Here is a 19,367-nt window from a genome sequence, read left to right as displayed (position 1 = left end):
CTCAGAAAGATTTATATGGTGTTATATTTTCAGTGCAATACAAAGTCCTTTTTAATTATTTACTCAAGCCCTTTAGAAGGAATTTGCTCGTTTTTAAATTCTTGTCAAAGTTTTTTCTCCATCTCTCATAACACTATAGCTAATAGAAATGCACCAAAGCTGAAAATGGGAACATTCAGGACAGACAAAAGGAAGTCCTTCCTTATATACTGTAATGCATAGTTAAACAATGGAATTAACTCCCACCAGAAGCAGCAATAGCTACCATCTTAGATGGCTTTAAAAAGGGTTAGAACTCATGAAGCATAAAGCTATACTAGACATGATGGCTGAATTCTGCCTCCACTCTTGGAGGCAATATGCTTTTGAATACCAGCTGCTGGAAACCACAAGAGGGGAGAGTGATTTTGCGCTCAGTTCCTGCTTCCAGGCTTCCCAAAGGCATTTTGTTGGCTACAGTGAGAACAAGAAGCTGATCCAGCAGGCTATTCTTAAATTCACAATGAACACAATTATCTCGGACTCATTAATCTCAGTGGGTGTACTCTGACCAACTCCATGTTATACCCACTGAAGTAAATTGATTTAATGCACTTAAGGCCGTTTCTGTCAATGAGTCAGCTCAAGCACAATCAACACTGAATATCACCCCAAATCCATATCCCTCCTAAAAGGAAATACAACTATGCAAAGAAGTAACAGTTACTGTTATGGAAGAATGAAATCTGAAACGATTGTTTTAGTAACATGCACAAGACTGAAAAAGCAATTGAAAGCACACCAAAGCTATGTCCTCACTCATTCAGACCCCTTAATTGGTTCAGAAGACCAGCCCTAAACATTGAAAGGATGCATCAATAGGTGTGTACACCACCTTCCAACTATTTCACTGTGCGTTTCAATAGTGTCATGAACAAGGGAGGGGGGGCTAACATGTGGAGCCCCAGAAAATCCCTGATTTATTATTTCATTGTGTGTGGTGGTGGTGGTGGGGTTTCACCTGAACCCCATATTAGTTGTCCGTCTAAGCTCAGATGAAGCAGAGGAACAAAATCCATACTCTGAAATTTCAAACAGCTTCTGAGATGGGTGTCCAGGAATAATAGTTCATCAGAAGTGTAAATGATCTGGGAAGTCATTCCACCGATGAGGAGGCCACCTGGCTGGTACCACTCATGTGGAATAGGGAAGGGATCAATGCAGGGCACTTCACTGTTTCTGTTTTGCCATGCGCTTTGGGGTAGTAGGAGCAGGAAACACCATTAGCCACAACATCCTAGCAGCAAAGTTTCTCCTTAACTGCTGGCTCTCCTGTGTCATGTCTAAAGCAACTTCCTGCCTTTTAGCAAGGTAATCAGAGTCTGCATATTCACTTCCTAAAAGGAAACTCTGTGATCTTACTTTCAACATCCAGAGAGCTACAAAGGCATGCCTTGAATACTAGCTGGGATGGCCAACACTCTGATCTGAAGTCTTAACGACACAGGCTCTCGTTGATAAAGTGACAGAACAATGCCAGCCTCTTTCCCTACTCCCATCTTCCAATAGTGGAAGGAATTATTTATGACAACTTGTTGCTGATTTCCGTGCCTTCTGGAAAGCCCTGGTGATTTGGCCAGATGAATAATTGGATAATTGCAGGGTGTGATAATAATGTCTGCAAGACTGAAGGTCTCTGTAGAACTCTTTGCAACAAGCATGTTGCTTCCCCCCCCCCCCCGAATTGTATGTATCACATGCCTGCTCTGCCACTTAGTGGGTCAATGATTGGTTTCCAGGCTAAGAAGAATCCAAAGGAAAGTGATATCCTGAGATGGGGCAGGGGGACCTGTGCACCACCAGTTTTTGCTGGACTACAACTCCCATCATCTTCACTGACCATTAGCTATGCTTGCTGAGGCTGATGGGAGATGGGAGTCCAATAACTTCAGGAAGTTGACCGCACCTGCAGAAGCCATGATCTCGTTGTGGAAACAAGTTAATGTTGACAAGAAGGTGAGGCCTACATAAGTGTTGAGCTAGCAAGGGAAGTCATATTTTCCCCAAACAGAGTACCTGTATACCTATTTCCACACATGAATTGTTGGGTGACTTGACCTCAGAGAAGAGTAACCATGGTTGCAAAACAAACAGCAAATGATTCTCTTGTTTTAATTATCTACATATCGATACATTTGTGCATTTGTATGCAGTGGTGTTCACCAGTCTCCCCATGCACTTCTTCATTGGTTCAACACTTTATGATAGAAACAAAGAGTCAAGTAGTGTCAGACAGGAGCTGCCGTTGCCTTCTGAGCCACCTTCTCCAAATATTGACTGGAGAGAGAAAGAAAGGTGGCTCTTCTTTGACACAGTAGCTCTTTCCAGAACTACCTCCAGCTCCTTTGATGACCCATGGAAGTGGAGGATGCATGCTACCGCTGCATGCATGAGGCTTCATAGGGTGAAAGGTGGGACTGAGTCACTCCCCAATGCCCATCTCCTCTAATGCCTCCTGAGCTATCTTCCCTGGGCCTCTGTCATTATGGTCAAACAAAATGAGCCAGGGTCTACCACTGCAGAAGATAATAATGTTTTGTTTTGTTGGTTTTATTATTTTAGGGGATATAGACCTATTATGGAAATCTGGAAGGACAGATCCTGAAGTTGAGGCTCCAGTACTTTGGCCACCTCATGAGAAGAGAGACTCCCTAGAAAAGACTCTGATGTTGGGAAAGATGGAGGGCACAAGGAGAAGAGGACGACAGAGGATGAGATGGTTGGACAGTGTTCTCGAAGCTACTAACATGAGCTTGGCCAAACAACGAGAGGCAGTGGAGGATAGGCGTGCCTGGCGTGCTCTGGTCCATGGGGTCACGAAGAGTCGGACATGACTGAACGACTGAACAACAACAGCCCAGAGTAACTGGGGCAACACAGTCAGATGGGCGGCTTATAAATAAATAGTAGTAGTAGTAGTAGTAGTAGTAGTAGTATCATTTAAATTCAAATAACATATCACAGGACTCAGACATGTTGCCAGTTAGGTAAGAATGGCTATTGGCAATGTGGACTGCTGGGAATTGAAAAGCAACAGAAAAAACCTGATGTAGAGACAGGGAGAAATATCTCTAAATATTGTGGTTGTCTTTGCTGATAAAACATTTACCTATATATTAAATAAATTGGGGGGGGGGGATAGATTCTTCAATTCTTTCTCCGTATTAGTTGTTCTCTGTTGTTCATTTGAGGCTTGAGTACAATGATGTAGCATTTAGGAGAAAAGATGCAACCCAGTAACCCAGCACTGGAGGCCAAGATGGAGAAGATCTCCACAGCAACCATATCTTTTCCTTTTGAGCTCAGGTAGGTTGGAATAAAGGACACCCACACACTGCAAAATGCCAACATGCTGAAAGTGATGAATTTGGCTTCATTAAAACTATCTGGTAACTTGCGGGCTATGAATGCCACAATGAAGCTGACAATGGCCAAGAAGCCCATATAGCCCAGGACACAATAAAACATGGCAACTGACCCTTCATTACATTGCACAATGATTTCTCCAGGTACTGACTGTATGTCTAAATCAGGGAATGGAGGAGAGGTTTCCAACCACACAAGGCAAATACTTGCTTGAATAAGCAAGCATGAAAGGACAACCCATTGGGCCAATTGTTTGCCCAAGCACTTCATCAATCTAGATCCAGGCTTTGTGGCTACAAAAGCAAGAACTACAGTGACGGTTTTGGCCAAAACACAAGAAATTGCCATGGAGAAGTTAATGCCAAATGTTGGTTGACGGAGAAGGCAGGTCACTTTTCCAGGTTGTCCGATAAACAGCAAAGAAGAGAGGAAGCAGAACAGGAGGGAGGTGAGGAGAGTGTAGGTGAGGTCTCGGTTGTTGGCTTTGACAATGGGGGTATCTTTGTGCTTAATAAAAGTTGCTAGCACCCATGTGGTGGTTAGGGAAAAAGCTATGGCAACTGAGACTAAACAGATCCCCAAGGGTTCTTCATAAGATAGGAAGTTTCTAGATTTGGGGATGCAGCCATCTCTGTTATTGTTTGGATACTGATCTTCTTGGCATTTGAAGCAGTCACCCATATCTGAAAATTAGAAAGAGGTTCAATTACAGTTTAAATTAATGTGTAATTTAAGGGAAAGTGTTTATCTTTTCTTGAAAACATAAGTTTCTGCAACTATTCTTATGAAAATGAATTTTAATAGTCTCTCAATCAAGTTTATTGTCATGATTTTTGGGTTCTGTGTAGATTACTATTGTTTTTGAATTAGATCATGCACAATAATAATCTTTCATGACTTCCTAATGACAACATCTGAAGGCTTAGTCTATGAGAAGAGGAGAAATTTAAATGTGAATTAAAGGAGAATGTAATGATACCTTCTGTTGGTACGGATTTACAAGATGCCTCAAGCAACTGGTGCTTCATATGCAGGAGATGAAAGGGCATTTTACAGCTCTGGAGCAATGGCAGAAAATGCCCATTCTCCGGTCACCACTCTGTGGTATTCTATAGGTTGGGTGTCCTGCTATGAGTAAACTTTCATGACAGTATTATTGTTTGGACAAGTGGTTGCATGCACACTGGGACAAATTATCACTTGTAGTAAGGATAAGGGTAAGGGTAATTTTATTTATACCCTGACCATCTGACTGGGTTTCCCCAGGCATTCTGGATGACTTACAGCATATATTAAAACATAATAAAACTTCCCAATACAGGGATGCCTTTAGATGTCTTCTAAAAGTTGTATAGTTCTGTATCTCCTTGACATCTGAAAGGAGAGTGTTCCACAGGGAGGGCACCACTACTGAGAAGAAGTGATAGGGCTGAGTGATAGGGTGGAGATACTGCTTCAGGTATACTGGGCCGAGTCCCAATGGTCATTGGATATGAAATATGCATTAAGGCTGCAGGTTGGGGAAATGGTTTCTACATCACCTACCATTCTGTTCTGAAATCTTCCCTTTGGGGCATGGAACACAATCATAGCAACAAAATTTCCCACCTTCCTTCTTTTTCTTCTGATGGCCGGGGTGGCAGTGCTCATTACACAAAGAAACAGGCCGCACCTATCCATAAACAGGAAGGGGATTTGGGGCAGAAGAGATATGTAGAAGCTCTCACTCACTCTGTCATTTACCTATCCTTTGATTCACACCAGAGTTGCTAAGAAAGATGGATGCTGAAATGTTTTCCCTTTTTTTTTTGCTTTTAAAAATTAATCTATGTTTTTGTCAGTCACTGTAATAGAGAGAGATAAATATGAAGATCCCTACAGAAACTGTACATATTATTCAGCTGCTAATGCATGGCTCAAGAAAGTGATATCTCAAGCAATTAACAGGAAGCTGTCTGCGGACAAACAATGGCTCCCTCAGCCAGTAAAACAAGATGAGTGCCGCAACCCCAGAGTCGTCCACGACTGGACCTAACGGTCAGGGGTCCCTTTAACTTTTTATACAAGCAGAAAGTATCAAAATATGTTCCTTGGGGAAATCTTACATGGATTCTTCCAGAGAACTACTATATTTAAGTAAAGTATTCTTGAAAGGGTACAAAAAACTTTGCTTTCAAAGTATGAGTGGAAATATTTAGCATTTGAACTAATATTATAGATCTGGATAAGCCACTACAACCTTAGATTAGGCATTCACCTGTATGATCCATGTAGAGAAGATTTTTCAGATTAGAGATGCACCTTTAATGGATAATAATAATAATAATAATAATAATAATAATAATATAACAATACCTTTATTGTCATTGTACAACCTGTGTACAATGAAATTACGAGCCTCCCCCCCCCAAACACTCAATCTATATCGAACAACACAGTACCTCGCAAGTCAATTGCGCTATGTTATTTTCCGTTCAACAGCCTAACAGCCCAGATAGAAGCTATTTTTTAGCCTGTTGGTATGGCTGATTATATTTCTATATCTCCTGCCCGAGGGTAAAAGTTTAAAGAGGTGATGGCTGGGGTGTGAGTCATCCCTGAGAATATTTCTTGATCTCCTAAGGCAACAATCTCTTTTGATGTCATGTAGCGGACAACCCATGATATCATGTTCTGTATTCACCACCCTCTGTAGAGACTTTCTGTCCGTGGATCTTGGTACCCATTTCTTAATATTCTTAATATTTACCATATTTTTGTATGGTGGTAGTGCTGCTGTTGTGATCCACCTTAGAATAAACAGTGACTCAATGGTGGACCTGACCCACCAGTAAAAGTCCAAAGATCTAGATAAGAGAGCAGCTCCCAAGAACATGCAGATACCCCCACCTGGTTAAAGCCTCTGTGCCACACAATTGTATCTTCATTAAGAAAGAATCCATTTTCTCCAACAGCATTGGAATCCTCCACTTTTCCAACTTTAACTCTCTGGAAGGATGTGTTTGGGAATGTGATCATATTCATTATGTCAAATCCACCTCTCACTCCTTTGTTCCCATTAAAGGAAACAGTTTCTCCAGCTGAATTGTTGAATGACATACTTTGAAGAAATAGATGGAGCTAATTGAAAGAGGGAAATACAGAAGTAGAGATGTGGGTCGTTATCATATTGCTGACAATGTACTCCAAAACTCTGGATGTTCCCACCCAGTGGTTTCATGTATATGTTAAACAGCATGGTGGATGAAACTGATCCCTGAAGAACCCTACATTGAATGATCCATGGGGCTAAACAGAACTCCCCCAAGTATCACCCTCTGGAATCAACCATCCAAGTAGGACCAGAAGCATTGCAAAGCAGTGTCGCCTTCCCCTAACTCAAACAACCACTCCAGAAGGATACCATGGTCAATGATACCAAACCACTGAGAGATCAAGGAAAATTAGCAGGCACACATTTGCCCTGCCTCTTTCCCGAAAGAGGTAATCATACAGGGTGGACAGTTTGTGTGCCAAAACTGGATTCAAATCTTGATTGAAATGGATCTAGAAATTCAGTTTCCTCCAAGTCAACACACTCAGCTTTCAAACATTAGAAAGGATAAGATACTTAGTTAAGTTACTTATTTCTGCAGGCCATCAAATTGCCATATAAACATTGTTTATATATAAATAAGAGATAGAGAGTGTGCTTTGAATTTTGGAAGTGATTGGTTTGGAGTTTTTAATGGTGATTTTGAATGCTGGCGAAGTTGCATTTGGAGTAGAAGAGTGTTGGAAAGGTTGGAAAGGTTGTGGCAGAGTTAGTGAGACATAGTGGGGTCAGCATTATTAATGGTAAATGACTTAGGATAAATGTTGAGGGAAGTTTTTGTTTAGGTATATTCAGAAGAGTAGAGGAGGTAGGAATGTTTCCATGAACAAAAGTAGCATCAAAAAGTACAAAATGGAAGCCATATAATTCTGTGCACTGAATAATTACTTTGGCTTTCAATAAAATTGTTTCCTCATACACATATACCTCTCGCTCTAGAGGAATTAATCATTCAGAGACTTTGCATTTGTGGGGTCAGAGAAGGCAGTTTAAAAATCCTCTTCCACTAGTGCCCTGCCTCCCACTGACAGGCATTAGTGTGTTGTGGAGGGGGGAGTGTTGTGACCATATGAAAGGAAGAACCTATGCAGTGAGAGAAGAATGATCCCCCCCCAAAAAAAGGATGAAATAAGATTCCACAATTTCATCACCATTCATAAAGAATTAGTCTCAACCTTTACAACATTGTATCTGTACAATGCTATACACAAGTTTAGATGTGGACATACTACCTGCCAAGGCTGGATATCTTGAAGGTCAAATCTTCTGCTACCCACCATTGCTCTGTGCTCAGATCTTGTTGAGTAAATGGCATGCAAAGCATATGCAACAGCATAGACGGCATTATAGATATTATAACTGTTGCCAGTCATGTCCATTTCAAACAGATGCCTAGGAAGACTACTTAGCCTTTCCTCTCTGCTACATGCCCCATCAGCCTTCACTGCCACTTTCAGATCTTGAAATGAACAGTCAAATGCTTGCTCCCAGAAGTCATTGAGGAAACCATCTCTTTTGTTCCAGCCAGGTTTTATGTTCTGAAGAAATCCCCCAAACTCTGGAAGCTCTTTTGTGTGTATGGTGAAGGAAATGGCACCTTGGAAGAGCTGAAAACCCAAGGCTCTCTGAAAGCTCGTTGTTATGAAATCAGTCTGGGTTGTCATTATCCACACTTTTCTAAATGTTGACGTCTCTGTATTTCCAGGATCTTGTACAGCAATAAAAGCTCTCAGCCATGCCATTGTCAAATACTGCCCATTGATGATGCATACATTCGTTCCATAACCTAAGAAAGATGCATGGATACTTGAGAATATAGCAACAACTTCATCCAAGTCATTCCAGTTGTTGTGTGCTGGGAGTCTTAGTGTGAATGCTGAACAGATTTCATGCTGGGAAAACAATGCTTCCAGGGTGTGTAAGAATTGTTCTCCACTATCATCATCTGCAGCAAATAGACCAACCCATGTCCATCCGAAATGTTGAAGCAAGTGGACAATCCCACTGTACTGATGGGATTCATTTGGGACCATGTGGTAAAATGATTGAAACTGTGTTGTCTGTCTGTCCTCTAGGGCAAATGAACCGTAAGTGAGCTACAAGGTAATACACATATTTCATAGAGGTAAGTTTAGAGTCCACCATTAAATTAAATTAGAGTCCATTAAATGAAATCTGATAAAAGACTTTAAAACTTTAGAACAATTTAAAGTTAATAACTCTTTTGGATGAATTTTTCCAAAGTTATTCACACGCGGTGGAACTTTAGTATTTTGTTACTTTCTCATATTCCGTTCAAAAACTTAACAATATTCCAGAATGATAATTAAAATTAAGGGTTGCATTGAAATAAGTTTACTTATTATAGAGCCATTAAAATCAACAGACCTATCCGTGTCAGAATGACCATTTATTTCCATGGCTCTACATTGAGAAAATGGGTCGCGGGTGCCACTGTGGGTTAAACCTCAGAGCCTAGGGCTTGCCGATCAGAAGGTCGGCGGTTTGAATCCCCGCGACGGGGTGAGCTCCCGTTGCTTGGCCCCAGCTCCTACTAACCTAGCAGTTCAAAAGCACGTCAAAGTGCAAGTAGATAAATAGGTACCGCTCTGGCAGGAAGGTAAACGGTGTTTCCGTGCGCTGCTCTCATTCGCCAGAAGCAGCTTAGTCATGCTGGCCACATGACCCGGAAGCTATACGTCGGCTCCTTCTGCCAGTAACGCGAGATGAGCACCGCAACCCCAGAGTCATCCGCGAATGGACCTAACGGTCAGGGGTCCCTTTACCTTTTACATTGAGAAAGCCAATATTTGACATAACCCAAAATGCAGAAATTAAACCTTCTCCAGAAGTAATAGGTGAAACTAGGCTTTTGCAGGTCAGCTGCATCTGCAGGAGTTCTAGACAGATGTAATTAAGTTTTATTTTCTATTAGTATTTTTGGCTCTACTACTATTTATTTTATTTTTGTTTTTCTGTATTTTGCATTAATTATGTCAAAATTAAAATAATAAAACAATTAAACCACAACACAAGAACAATAACAGTTTACGCTCAGAATTTTAAGAGAATGTGTAGCTTGGAAATGTCTCCACACCATCCATCGTCTATATATCCTACCTGTGGAATCTTATAGAGACCTAGAATTTCTGCCATCAGAGAAGAGGTATCTGGATTATATCCCCCAATGATAGCTATGACGTTTTTCTGGGTGTCACATTTGTAGTTGGTGAAAAATGTGTGCGATTTGAAGAGCAGGTCCAGAGTGGCACGATAGGTCATCCTTGGATTGGAGTAGCTGTCAAGGATGTGGAATCCAAGTGTGACATTGGTCAAGATGTTGAGGTTCTTGTTGATCTCACTGATGGTGTATGCCAAGGCCAGGACATGCTGGTAAAACTTGATCACCAAGCTGCCAATAAAGTTAAAAGACTATTTCAGAGGACAGTTCTTCAGTATCAGAGGGAAGTATCTTTGCCGAACCACAATTCTTCTGCAAAGAGGACACAAAGTATATTGTTCTGGGGAGGACATATGAAGGCAGCCCTGCATAAAGACATTTTTTAATGTTTAATGTATGTCTTACTGTGTTTTTATATTTTGTTGGAAGCTGCACAGAGTGGCTGGGGCAACCCAATCAGATGGGCAGGGTACAAATAAAAAAATTATGTTAGTGGTGGTGGTGAGACAACCTGGACCCACCTCAACTAAAAGCTTTCTCAGTGATAGTGTTTGAATTTACTTTTGTATAGGGAAGGTTTTAATGTCTTATTTTTTTAAAAGAATTCTAAGGTCTCAAATACAGAATAAATATTCACAAATGCTCACATATCTAAATATATAAACCATATGTCTGAAATATTACAGGAGAGCAATCCTGAAGCCCCCAATGACCTCAAATATTCCTCTGCAGTAAGGGAGGCAAATGGGAAAAGCTTTTTCATTGTTTTTTCACTTACAAATCCTTCAAATCTTGTCTTAAGATCATGTTTATGTAGGACTAGGGTGAGTCTGTGAGCTGGATTCAGGAGCTAAAGTATATTAACCATCACAAAAAATGGCATGACTGTCCGGGTAATGCAATCAGCAACCATTATCAGATATTCTGTCAGACAGGATTTCCGTTGTAGACCACCTTCTATGATGTATGTATGATGTTTTTGAGGTGGTTTTTGGCTAAGGGGCTTGAGCAATTTCAAAAGTCTTTAAAGGCTCCTGCACACTTTTGTTAAGGGTCTCTCCCTCCTTGGAAGGAAGGGAGGGAACTCTATTGCAACAGAAAAAAATAAATAAATATCTGCCTTGCTTTCCACTGGATCTGGCCTCCATCCTTTTTTTCTGACCAATCATGGACTTGGGGGACTCAGAGTCCCATGGAGAGTTGGGCAGCAAAAGCCAAACCCCAATTTTTACATCAGGGGTCAGCAAACCTTTTCAGCAGGGGGCCAGTCCACTGTCCATCAGACCTTGTCGGGGGCTGGACTATATCTTTTAGGGGGGGAGAAATGAATGAATTCCTATGCCCCACAAATAACCCAGAGGTGCATTTTAAATAAAAGGACACATTCTACTCAAGTAAAAGCACATCCACTGTCCATCAGACCTTGTTGGGGGCTGGACTATATTTTTTTTGGGAAGAAATGAATGAATTCCTATGCCCCACAAATAACCCAGAGGTGCATTTTAAATAAAAGGACACATTCTACTCAACTAAAAGCACGCTGATTCCCGGACCATCTGCTGGCCAGTTTTAGAAGGCGATTGGGCCAGAACCGGCCCCTGGACCTTAAGTTGCCTACCCATGTTTTACATCATGTGTCCTATTGTGTTTTTAATCATCTGTTGCAAGCTCTCCAGAGCGGCTGGGGCAACCCAGCCAGATGGGCAGCATATTATTATTATTATTATTATTATTATTATTATTATTATTATTGAATACCAGCAGCTGGAAACCACAGGAGTGGGGAGCTCTTACTTCTGGGCTTCCCTTAGACATTGGGTTGGTCACCGTGAGACAATGTCATTGTTCTGATCCAGCAGATGCTTCTTATATTTTTAATTGACATGGTTAACTTATGTTCATTAATCTACTCTGATACAACCCAAAGTTGTAGCCATTGAAATTTATTGATTTTACTTTGGGTATTCTAAGAATATGTCCAACACTGGATATAATCCTAAATCTCTCATCCTCCATAATAATAATAATAGTAATAATAATAGTAATAATAATAATAATAATAATAATAATAATAATAATAATAATCCAACTTCTAAATTAGAAGCACCAGTCATCAGGGAGAACGACATATTAGTTATCTCTTCAAGCAGACATGGTACGAAAAGAACAAAATTCATACTCTGAAACATCAAATAGCTTCTGAGAAGGGTGCTCCTGGAAGAAAAGTTCCTCGGACATGTAAATGATATGGGAAGCAATTTCACCTATGAGGATGCCACCTGGCTGATACCAGTCATGTGGAATAGGGAAGGGATCATTTGCAGGACACCTTTTGCATTCCCTTTTAGGCAACAGAAGCAGGAACACAATGAACCACAGCATCCTGGCAGCAAAGCTCCTCTTTGTGTCTTATCTCTCCTGTGCTTGCCCTCCTGTGTCTTATCTAAAGCAGCATCCTGGCTGGAACAAGATAAACAGACTTTGCATATTTACTTCCAAAAAGGAAACTCTGCAGTCTTACTTTCAGCCTCCAAAGAGTTTCAGGTGCATGCAGGGATGGCCAGCACTCTGATTTGAAGCCTTAACTAGTCACATGGACTACCAGTAAGAAAATTGCAGAGCCCTGTCAGCCTCTTGTTCCTACTCCCAGCTTCCAATAATGCTTATTTCAGTGCTTTCTGGAGAGCCCTTGAGGTTGGATGGATGGATAATTGCAGGGGGCGATAATGATACCTGCAGGACTGAATCTCTGAGTAGCACTCTGAACAGAAAACATGTTGGATCCTCCCCACCTGCTCTGCCCCTTAGTGAAACAAAGAGTGGCTACCAGGCTGAGAGAAAATCAACAGAAAAAGTAGGCCCTGACACAGGGGTGGTTAACCTGTGACCCTCCATATGTTGCTGGAATACATCCCACAATCCACGACTAACTATTTACTATTCTCACTGAGTATGAAGGAGAAATTTCACTATCAGGAAGTAACACATTTGAAGTTTTGTGGGAGGTTTTAGCTTAGAATGAAAGGTGGGCACAGGAAGACATGGTAGAGGTTTATAAAATTATGCAAGGTGTGGGGGAAATGGGTGGAGAGATATTTTTTTCTCTCTCAAACAGTAGTTCCATATTAAATATTACATATTAGATATTTTAAGATTAGATTTTTTCTCCTCAACTATTAGAACCCAATGAAAGGCCTACATTGGCTCCCAGTATGTTTCCAAGCACAATTCAAAGTGTTGGTGCTGACCTTTAAAGCCCTAAATGGCTTCGGTCCAGTATACCTGAAGGAGCGTCTCCACCCCCATCGTTCTGCCTGGACACTGAGGTCCAGTGCCGAGGGCTTTCTGGCGGTTCCCTCACTACAAGAAGCCAAGTTATAGGGAATCAGGCAGAGGGCGTTCTTTGTAGTGGCACCCGCCCTGTGGAATGCCCTCCCACCACATGTCAAAGAGAAAAACAACTACCAGACCTTTAGAAGACATCTGAAGGCAGCCCTGTTTAGGGAGGCTTTTAATGTTTAATAGATTATTGCATTTTAATGTTCTGTTGGAAGCAGCCCAGAGTGGCTGGGGAAACCCAGCCAGATTGGTGGGGTATAAATATATTATTATTATTATTATTATTATTATTATTATTATTATTATTATTTAGGGTGCCTACATTCTGCATGGACTGGTTGCATGGCAATATGTGCAAATGGCTTTAGACACCTATTAGGTCCATAAATTACCATATAGGATATATTCAACACAAAAAACAGCGACAATTTGTTGTTGACAAATGACATTTGGACATATAAAGGGCCCCATTACCTTCAGGAGCTTATGGCCTTATCAAACCTAAATCCAGCCCTGGCTAAGACCTCTAAATCATTTTCACATGGCAATCCAGGTGTCCCCCCCCCCATTCCTATATTTCAGAAGAAAAATATCTAATCTTAAAACATCTAATATGTAATAGGCCTACAGTGGTACCTCTGGTTAAGAACTTAATTCGTTCCGGAGGTCCGTTCTTAACCTCAAATTGTTCTTAACCTGAGGTACCACTTTAGCTAATGGGGCCTCCCGCTGCTGCCATGCGATTTCTGTTCTCATCCTGAGGTAAAGTTCTTAACCCGAGGTACTACTTCCGGGTTAGAGGAGTCTGTAACCTGAAGCGTTTGTAACCTGAAGCGTTTGTAACCCGAGGTACCACTGTAATTCAAATGGGAGGGGGAAAGACTGCCAGACATTGCTTGACATTACTGGATTTTAAAAAAGTTTGGATTTGATATCCCGCTTTATCACTACCCAAAGGAGTCTCAAAGCGGCTAACATTTCTCCTTTCCCTTCCTCCACTGCAACAAACACTCTGTGAAGTGAGTGAGGCTGAGAGACTTCAAAGTAGTGTGACTAGCCCAAGGTCACCCAGCAGCTGCATGAGGAGGAGCGGAGACGCGAACCTTGTTCACCAGATTACAAGACTACCACTCTTAACCACTACACCACACTGGCTCGTGCACTTTGTTTAGTGCACTGATGGTGTTACATCTCCTTTCTGAAGGCTTTGGCCTAGAATGAGAGAGAGGGGGAATTGCAAGACCTGCTGCACCAATAGCATAGTTAGGAAAAGCTAGGAATTGAAATAATAAGAATAAGAATAAGAATAAGAATAAGAATAAGAATAAGAATAAGAATAAATAAGCACTTGACTATATCTTCCAATATTTTATTTATTTATTACAAATATAGATAGCTCTTTCAAATAATATCTCTCACAATTTAGATGAAACACTCCCAAACATATAAGCCATAAACACTGTTAAAACCAAGCTAGAAACGAAGAGCTCAGCAGAGGAAGGAGTTTGGGATGGAATTAGGTTTTCCAGGCCTCTCTATGTTCCTAAGTCACACTCCTCACTGACCCAACTCAGAACCCCAAGCGTTTTTGCCTTTCTGCATTTTATCCTTGAAGCATAATATGTCCTCTTGCTTGTATGGATGGAGGATAGGCAGGAGCCTAAAAGTGTGTGTAGAAAATAGCCTGCTATACAGCCATTAAATGCAGCAATAAGAAGGGAGGCATTGGGGGGGGGTGTTGCTAGGTATGGTGTAGAGGTAAGGGTCTTGTAGAGGAGGGTCTTCTCATCTAGGCAGCCCAGGAGCTCCATATACACTGCCCAGGCTTCTGCCCCAGAGAGGTTACATTGGTGCTGCAAAGAAAGCAAAAACAATGAGGGAGGCAACAACCAATTCCATCCTAGCTGAAGGAAAACAAGGAGGGAACCAATCTAACTTCTCTATGTCGGAATTTCCAAAGTCTGTGAGCAGCCACCAAGAAGGCCCTCAATAAAAAAGTAACGTATTTGCGCCTACACTAAATATCCAGGTGGAAAAAGAGAACTATATTGTTATCTTTTCCTTAGTTGCTCCTTGCTGTTAAGCTCCGGCCTGAACAAAATTATGTAGCATTTCGGCGAAAATATGCAACCCAGTAAACCAGCACTGGAGGCCAAAATGGAGAAAATCTCCACAGCCACCATATATTTTCCCCTTGTACTCAGGTAAGTTGGAAGGAATGAAACCCACACACTGCAAAATGCCAACATACTGAAGGTAATAAACTTGGCTTCATTAAAACTATCAGGTAACTTGCGGGCTAGGAATGCCACAATGAAACTGGCAATGGCTAGGAGGCCCATGTAGCCAAGGACACAGTAAAACATTGCTGTGGACCCTTCATTACATTGCAGAATGATTTCTTCTGTTACCGAGAACATGTCTAAATCAGGGAAAGGGGGAGAAGTTGCCAACCACATAGTACAAATACTGGCTTGAATAAGGGAGCAGGAAAGGACAATAGAGTTGGACACATTTTTCCCCACCCATTTCTTCATTCTGGATCCTGGCTTTGTGGCCATGAAGGCTAAAGAAACAATGGTAGTCTTTGCCAGCAAACAAGAAACAGCCACTGAGAAGACGATGCCAAAAGATGGTTGGCGAAGAAGGCAGGTCACTTTCCCAGGTTTGCCCAGGAACAGCAAAGATGAGAGAAAGCAGAGCATAAGGGAGACCAGGAGAGTGTAGGTGAGGGCTCGGTTGTTGGCTTTGACAATGGGAGTATCTCTATACTTAATAAAGATTCCTAACACCCACAGTGTAATCAGGGATAAAGAAATAGCAAGGGAGGCTAAACTGATTCCTAAAGGTTCTTCATAAGACAGATAGCTTTTTATTTTGGGGATGCATCCGTCTCTCTTCATGTTGGAATATTGATCTTCTGGGCAGCTGAAACAGGAACTCATGTCTGAAATACAGAAACAGACCCTTTTTTGGTTCCTATTCATTTATAAGTTATGGGTATTTCTCAGTCTGCATTACTTTTGTTTCCTTTGCAGACTTGTACCTGCTGGTTTGCATTGCACTGAAATTACATTATTGGATCGGAACATATAGCCAGCAAGTCCCACAGCCAGTTGCCCAGGAACATACAATGACAAGTTATGTTCTTACCGTCCTCTTTTTATTCTGTATTTACAGAGATATACTATTAAACCCAGCCTCTTGGAAAATGGCATTGACCCGGGTGAATGTCCACCACACACCGCATCTCTTCCACTTCCTCCTTTATCAGGCTCAATGTCTATGAGAAGTTCCCTCTGTCTTTGAGCTCTTTGCTCTCCTACTTTCAAAGCTTCTGGGAGGGGGAAGGCTGGAATGCTTTCCAAAGACCCTGTATCCATCAGCTGTCACCCCCCCCCCCGGTGTTTTCTCTTCCTCCTCCTCTCTTATTATATCCCAATTTCCCCATCTGCCTCTAGGTTGTGAACTCCATCAAAACACTGTTGTAAATCTAAACTGTCTTCCTTTGCTCTGGAAGGGTCATTCCTCCTCTGCCCAGTTACTGATGATGACAGAGTATTATAGGGAAATATTGGGAACATCTGAGAAGAAGGGCGGATAGTCAACTTTTAATATTTGCACTAAATTTTAAATATGATATTGATTTGTTAAAAAATATGAAAATCAATAAAGATGAATTGTCAAAAAATGAATTGTACCCATAGCGATTAGGAAATGTGTTACACTTATCGAGTTACACTTGCAATTATCATTGTTGTTATCTCCAAATGATAATGGGTTGGTGTATTTAGGTTAGCCGTGTTACATAAGTTTTGTCTTTGGTTTCATGCTAACTTAAAAGGAGTCTTCCCCAATGTGGTGCTTTTGTGCTACAACTCCCATCATACACAGCATGCTTGGCCAACGGACATCTAGAGGTCACCTGACTGGGGAAGGCTTAACCAAAGCATAATTAACAGCAATCAAAAGTGTAACTTTACTCAGATGTCCCACTAAGTTAAATGGGTTTTCCTTTTGCCAAGTAGGTTTGCCTTAGTCTGAATGCTTCTTGTACTCTAATTTCTGAAAGATTTCTGCAACCAATCTGATTCCATCAATGACTGTCTAGCCAGGTCATTATATGGTAACAAAGATAATTTAAGCATTGGAATGAGCGTTCCCCACATCAAATGGGGTGCGCATGTTGCGAGGTCGTGGGGAGACCCATTGGATCACGGTGGCAGCTCCTGGCAGTTGGTTGGCTTCACCTACCCCAGGTTGGGATACCTGTGGACTCCACCTACTCTAGCAGCCGCCCAATCCCGGCTGGGGAGGTGTTGCCAGGGGATTGGCCAGGTAGAAGGAGGGATTATACAGTACACACAATAGAGCATGAGCCATACCTGGGAAGCGGCCTTGCAGGCCTTGGGCGGAATCCTTTAGTCATTTACAGGATTGGGGGGGCGTGGGGCGGTGACCCCCGCCCCCATTGTGGTGGCGATAACAGGGTTCCCGTTAAAGGCGTCTCAGGGGGAGGCATTGACCATACGCCCAGGGTCGTCACTGCCCTCCCCTTCCAGCGGCAGCGAACATAGGTGGGTGGGCTATCTGCTTGAACATCTGTTCTCCAGACTAGCCCACTTCGCAATCATGCTGGATAACCCTGAAGTTACCCAGAACCCCGGCTGGGGGGCTGGGAAGGATAAACGCCCAATGCCTGAGCCAAGGTCTTCCTACATCTGAATATTAATAAAGTTGTGGCCAATTTAATCCCATAGAACGTTGTCATGAGTCGTTATTTCCCTCAGGGGCTGCCCCGGGGTACGGGGGACTTCGCCTGACCGCGCAAATGGTTTTCCAGAAATATTCTGAATTATTCAATCCTGTACAATGGAAATAGTCACTTACCAATCTTGTTTGAAATCTTCCCATCAGGGCATGGCTCACAGTCATAGCAGCAAAATTTACCCCCTTCCTTCTTTTTCTTCTGATAACCAGGGGGGCAGTAGTTATTACACACAGAAACAGGAAGCATCTATCCATAAACAGGAAATGTGTTTAGAATTGAACTTTAAAAACAAACAAACCAAACATCAAAATTCAAGTAGTCTGAGGTTGTCTCCTAATTGAGAAAAGTGACTGGCGGGGCATAAAATATTTGCATCTGGATCCCACTGAACCCTAATATATATTTCTTCAAAGTGTACCCCAACTTCCCACCTGCTTAAATGTTCTGTGCCACATTATTATATCCTCATTAATGATGAATTCTTTTCCTCCGAGGTCCTTGGGATGCACACTTCCAGCTTTCACTCTCTGGAATGACCTGTTTGAGGTCGTGACCATGTTCACAATGTCAAATCCTCCTTCCACTTCTCTTTCGTCATTGAAGAACACTGCTTCTCCAACTGAGTTGTTAAATGAAATGCCTTGAAGAAATGGGTAGAGCTAACCGAAAAAAGAAAAAATAATAATAAATTTCAAAGAGATAGCAATATTTTGGAGACTTCATGATAATCTTTTATGGCAGGGATTTTGCACTTGAGCTGTTGATGACACCTAGCTCAATTTCTCAGTTGAGACCAGGAGAGTTTGGAACATGGAACAGGCCTCTGTGATCTACTTGACAAGGGTGAATAAATTGAATCTGAATCCTGATAAGGCATTTCCAGGTTTATAAGTAGGATGGGACCCTAATAAATTCACTCTGAGAGACCTGTGCAAGCTGCCAATTTGTTTCCAGCTTGAACTTGAGGTTTTATAAATAAGATGGAAAGCTCTAAACATCTTTAGACCTTGGTCCTTGAGGGACGCCCTCTGCCCATTCAAGTTGTTTGTGTGTGCCTTTGCAATAAGCTCCTGGTTTAATATGTAATCACATATTGCAATAATACATTCAGTAAAATGATAATTATTAAAACAGACAAACGTGGAGACACTACCTGCCAAGGTTTGAGGTGTTGAAGTTCTAATCTTTTGCTAGCCCACATTGCTTTGTGATTGGATCTAGATGTGTCAATAGCATGCAGTGCTTGTGCTACACTATACACAGCATTGTAGATGCTGTAGCTTTGGCCTGTCATGTGCATTTCAAAGAGAGCGTCAGGAAGACTCTCAAGACTTTCCTCTTCTGTACAACTTTTTTCTGTTGGTATGCCAGGATTGGGAAGTGAACAGTCAAATGCTTGCTCCCAAAAATCTTTTAGAAAACCATCTGCTTTGTTCTTGTACGGTTGAATGTTTTGGAGAAATTCTATGAAGCCTGGGGGGTCTTTTGAATGAATGGTGAAGGAAATGGCACCATCAAACTGCTGTAAATCCATGTGTCTTTGAAGCCCTGACAACATAAAATCAACCTGGGTTGTC

General features: G+C 41.7%; 1 protein-coding gene across 1 annotated transcript; it reads right to left on the bottom strand.

The window, feature by feature from the left end:
* Window positions 1-15,070: 15,070 nt before the first annotated feature.
* Window positions 15,071-18,027, bottom strand: LOC117059443 (vomeronasal type-2 receptor 26-like). The gene is made up of 2 exons (XM_033171185.1): window positions 17,910-18,027; window positions 15,071-15,966 (listed from the first exon to the last, which is right to left on the bottom strand). Exon 2 carries the CDS (start codon window positions 15,962-15,964, stop codon window positions 15,071-15,073), a length of 894 nt encoding a protein of 297 aa, XP_033027076.1. The 5' UTR covers window positions 15,965-15,966; window positions 17,910-18,027.
* Window positions 18,028-19,367: the final 1,340 nt, after the last annotated feature.

The sequence above is a fragment of the Lacerta agilis genome, chromosome 14, assembly GCF_009819535.1.
Source record: "Lacerta agilis isolate rLacAgi1 chromosome 14, rLacAgi1.pri, whole genome shotgun sequence".
Taxonomy (NCBI): domain Eukaryota; kingdom Metazoa; phylum Chordata; class Lepidosauria; order Squamata; family Lacertidae; genus Lacerta; species Lacerta agilis.
This window is presented reverse-complemented; position numbering and strand designations above follow the sequence as displayed.